The sequence below is a fragment of the Tenrec ecaudatus genome, chromosome 15, assembly GCF_050624435.1.
Source record: "Tenrec ecaudatus isolate mTenEca1 chromosome 15, mTenEca1.hap1, whole genome shotgun sequence".
Taxonomy (NCBI): domain Eukaryota; kingdom Metazoa; phylum Chordata; class Mammalia; order Afrosoricida; family Tenrecidae; genus Tenrec; species Tenrec ecaudatus.
In genome coordinates this window covers 104,283,073-104,287,915 of record NC_134544.1, presented here as the reverse complement: position 1 = coordinate 104,287,915, position 4,843 = coordinate 104,283,073, and the positions used below count along the sequence as shown (strand labels likewise).

Sequence of the window (4,843 nt, the reverse complement as noted above, 5' to 3'; positions counted from 1 at the left end):
ATTCTATGAACTTAAGATGCAATCACCCCAATGGTAACACAATGTTTGAGCGCTCTCACTACTTTCAGGTTTATGTCTAACACGGAGAGTTACACAAACGTCTTTCATAGCTAATGCTTTGTGTACTTCTACTGGTTTTTCCAAGGTTCAGCTTTTAGCTTTAATCAGGATGGCTATTGCATGTTTCCCTTGAAGTGCTTGATGAATTATCTCTGTTTTGTGTTGCTTAATTTTTTTAAGATAATTCATCCACTTTTAAGTTAACTGTTGAAGTCATCCTGTGCAAATTTTGTTTTTCCTATTAAGTTCAGTGAACTCTTCACTTTTTCTGTCCTATATTGGAGCCCTGTGTGAGCCCCATTGCGCTGCCAACTGAGCAGTTCCAGTGACCCGCCGCTCCATGATGAAAGACAAGGCTTTTAGCGCTTGTCTAGAGTTACAGCCTGGGGTGCCTGCTGCGATAGCGGAGGACTTGTGTCGCGGCTCCACTTGGTCTACAGTCGCTTGGGGAATACCTCTAGCAGTTCTTGCCGTCACCGCTTCCATTTTGCCCCCATGGCCTTTCTCAGCTCACTCCATGCTCATCTCGCATACGGACCACCTGTGGGCCCGCTTCTCTTGGGAGCACCCCACCCAGGCACAGGGCTCCAGCAAGCAGAATGAGAAGGTCGAGCGAGAGAGGTCCGTCCACCCTGGCGGCAACTGGGCCAGAAGAAAAGGTCCAGGAAGAAGGAATGGAATGGAATGGAAGAGAATTCACTCCAGAGACAAAACAGCTCCTCTTCTCTATTACAGCTATTCCCCTGACAATACAAACTTTGTGTTTTCAGGTTCTGCAGCATTCCAGACCTCAGGCACAGAATCAGGATGGGAAAAAGACGGTGTGTCTCTCCACTCAAGCCCAAGTTGGCAGCAGGAAGCGGAGCACACAGTCACGGGAACCAGTCCACAACTGTGACCGCCTCTATTTCAGGAACTCCTAAAAACAAGCAGCATGTGGACAGCAACCATGGATGGGAGAATGTATCGGACTTAACGCTGGGGCCTGAAAATTATCCAATTACACGAATGAATCCCACATCAGGAGCGCTGAGCCCTCTCCCCTGGCCCAATGGAACTGCCAACACCACCAAGAACCTGGTGGTGACTGCAGAGATGTGCTGCTACTGCTTTGATGTGCTCTACTGTCACCTCTATGGCTTCCCACAGCCACGACTTCCTAGATTCACCAATGACCCCTATCCACTGTTTGTGACATGGGAGACAGGGCGGGATAAGCGTCTCCGGGGCTGCATTGGAACCTTCTCAGCCGTGAATCTTCACCCAGGACTCAGGGAATACTCGTTAACCAGTGCACTTATGGACAGTCGATTTCCCCCAATGACTCGAGAGGAGCTACCTGAGCTTTTCTGCTCTGTCTCCCTCCTTACTAACTTTGAGGTTGCCAGTAATTACCTGGACTGGGAGGTAGGGGTCAATGGAATTCTAATTGAATTCATCAGTGAAAAGGGCATCAAATATACAGCCACATATTTACCTGAGGTTGCTAAAGAACAAGACTGGGATCAGATCCAGACCATAGACTCATTGCTCAGGAAAGGTGGTTTTAAGGCTCCAATTACCAGTGAATTCCGAAAAACGATCAAACTCGCCAGGTACCGAAGTGAGAAGGTGACAATCAGTTATGCAGAGTTTATTGCTTCTCGTCAGCACTGTTTACAGAACAGTACCCTTCATGCCCCACCCCTCTACAATCATGACTCCTGACATAAGGCTGCATGACCAATCTCACCCCCTATGGCAGCCAATGGCTATGACATCATTGGAGCAGACCCCTCCTCTTCCTGGTCCAGTTGCTTCCATTACTGCACCATGTTATGATGCTAGCATCCATTGCCACGTCTGCCTCCAGCTAACTAAAGGGATGACGGGGTTGCATTGAATGAAACAACTTGAGGAGACCAAGCCTTATCTCAGCCTTTGCGCTATGGAGTTCAGTTGGATTGGGGCTTCTCCAAGATTGGTAAGAATTACTGTGTGGGTTCAGAGGACCTGTGACATGCAGGTACCACTGGTGACTTGCTGCATGTGTATTGGCTACACAAGGAAGCTGAAATTGAAGATCCATGAAGGCTTAACCCATACACATCCCTATCACCTCCCGAGATCAAGTAGGCATGTTCCTCTGGCAGTCTGGGCAATGGAGACTAATCAGAAACATTATAGGTTTTAAATAGCTTTTTTCATAAAAGAAAACTTTCATTTAATTGCATACCTAGAATTGACCACAGCTTCCATACTTCCTACCCCGACATCCTGATAGGATTGAAAGTGGGCACCATGAATCCTCTGTGGTTCCTGGACAGGGCAGCCACATCAGAAGCCTTTTGGGAGGCATAGGTCCACTGATCAGTGTTCAAGAAACTTTGATGGTTTAAATTTCATCTTACTGTGAGTTGCATTTTGTAGCATTCTTTATTTAGAGTGTTGTGCAGCCTGCTGAGGAATGGAATGGAATGGAGATGCCCAAAGGAGGACCTGATGTCATTGCTGCACACGTGTGAAGGAGATGTCTGTTCCTTACCACCCGGACACCTCAAATCCTCTTCTGGGAGCAGTGCCTATAGCTGGATCTCGGTTCTCAGAAAGCAGAGATCAAACAAGCAGCTGAATTGACCTTTGTAAGGACACCTTGTTCTAGGGAAGAATTCAGGGCCTCCAAGCGGTTTTTCTTTTCAGGCAAGCATTCTGAAAGAACTTTATACAAGCGAGTTCTTACAGGACTTTAAAACAAAGCTGTTAATAAACCAGGTGGCTCTTCAGCTTGTCTAAAGTATTGGAAATCTCCACTGCACCAGACAAAATTCCTAAACTCATTCAAAATAATTCAACCTTCTTGTGACATATTGCCTGTTGCTCTTGTTGCTAATTTCCACGTCTGTCAGCCGACGTCTGGCTTATTCTTCACTAATTTGGTGGCAGAGTTCATAGAACGAAGGGACTTGGAAGATGATTTGGATATATCTTAACAGAGGCACTGCTAAAATGGTTGACTGGAAGAGGTAGCCAGTTGGAAGAAAGGATCCCAAGGATATTATTACTGGTTTTCAGCAACACATTTAGAGAATTCATAAAATGGATTGGATATCAGCTCAATGAACATAATAATTGGTATATTAAAGTTTATATGGGCAAGGCATGGCTTTCTGAAATAGGCCAAAGGGGCTCCTTTGAGATTACTTCTGCCAGAAATGTAGAAATGGGTACAATTTGAGGAACATTCTGTTCCAGGCATTAGTGTCTTTGGTTTTTAGGTAACAATGAGAATGTAAGTGGATCTTCTTGGCACTGCACTCTGGTCTGACAAGGATGCAGAAAGATTAGGGGAATGTTGGGCTGATAAACGAGAAACCCGTGTCATGTCACTGGTCTTAACTGCTGGGCTTTCACATCCTGCCACCTTCCCCTTGAAAGGTTGATCAAAACCCTTTTGAAGATGAAGGGATTGTATCAAGATTTCCTGCTGCTGAGAATAATAAATCAGTCTTACACCATGGTTTGATGTATGGATGTTTGGCTCTGAATTAAACCATCCACCTTTGGTTTGTACGACAGTATTGGCACATAGGGGTAGGCTCAGAAATGTTCAAATGTTCTGTGTTAGCGTTATGTTTAGTTTCTAAAGCTTTTTTTTAAATCAAAAAACCTACTGCTCAACTTTCACCCCTGAGCACGCTCAGTGAGACTGGCCATGCAAACTTTCATAGTGCCATGCTCTTCAAGCCTATTTTTTCTTGTATAAATATTTGCCTATTTGTCTTCACCAGTGTATATATTTTTTTTATTTTGCTGAGGGTGTGGTAGGATACCTACCATTTAAGAAAATGAAATGTTAAAATCAGTGCACAAGAATTAGGCTAGTTTGAGTCCAGCACCATACTGAAGTGGCCTCCTGCTTTTGGAGTGAAGAAGCCTTACTACCTCCACTTTTCCTAATGCTCCCACAAAAAAAGACAACAATGGAAAAGCTCTTTCCCCTTTGCTTTACCTAAGGGGATTTGGTAGCTGGCCAAAAAAATACTTGTAAGGAATGGTGCTTGCTGTGTCCGTCCTGAACAGGGCCTGGTCTGGAAGTGTACAGTGATGGACAACTCAGAAACACGTATGGCAGGTTGCTCTCAGGAAAAACAGAAGTCTGGATTATCCATGTGGCAGCTCTGCTAGGAAGATGACAGCTCTGAACTGCCTTCCACGTGCTTGACCAAATCAGTCATGAGGGTGACCAGATACATATGTGATTTGTAGATGGAAGGAAGTGAGTTTTCTGCTTAGTGTTACCTCTGTCCTTGAGCTGGATAAACTGAACAGTAGGTAATCAGATTTCACAGAACCAATCTGACTGCTGGCTTTGTTCATAGTTTATATCATCCTTAGCTGTGAGTGCCTTTTGGTCTGAAAAATTGGGTTGTTTCATAATACCCACAGCTAGGACATACTCTATTAATTGTCCTCACTTTACATTAAAAGGATTGTGTTTGATCACTAGGGTTTGTTGATACTGGATTGTTTCCACTGTGAGTTTCATAAAACGTTGTCTCTGCATAATAAAGCCACTCATGTTAGAGAACCTTTCAACAAGAAAGTTGTGTAGGTGAAGTTCTGCATATTGTTATAATATCTATACAAAAGAAGCCCTGGGTATCAATTTAAGATTTGCACAATATCTGTTTTCAATATGTTAACACCCGCAAATACACTAAATTGTTATTTTCTGCTGGGTTTCTGGAACCTTGGAAGTCATGTGTTTGTTTTGTTTCGTTACATCTATTTCCCTGAAGCAGAC

General features: G+C 44.1%; 1 protein-coding gene across 2 annotated transcripts; it reads left to right on the top strand.

Annotated features, from left to right (window-relative positions):
* Window positions 1–867: 867 nt before the first annotated feature.
* On the top strand, window positions 868–1,767 carry LOC142427943 (AMMECR1-like protein). Of its 2 annotated transcripts, XM_075533070.1 has the most exons (2): window positions 868–1,247; window positions 1,353–1,767. In XM_075533070.1, the coding sequence occupies exons 1-2, from the start codon at window positions 868–870 to the stop codon at window positions 1,765–1,767; spliced, it is 795 nt and encodes a 264-aa protein (XP_075389185.1). The 2 variants fall into 2 exon arrangements, with proteins under 2 accessions (XP_075389185.1, XP_075389184.1); XM_075533069.1 differs by having other exon boundaries at window positions 868–1,767.
* The last annotated feature ends 3,076 nt before the right edge of the window (window positions 1,768–4,843 follow it).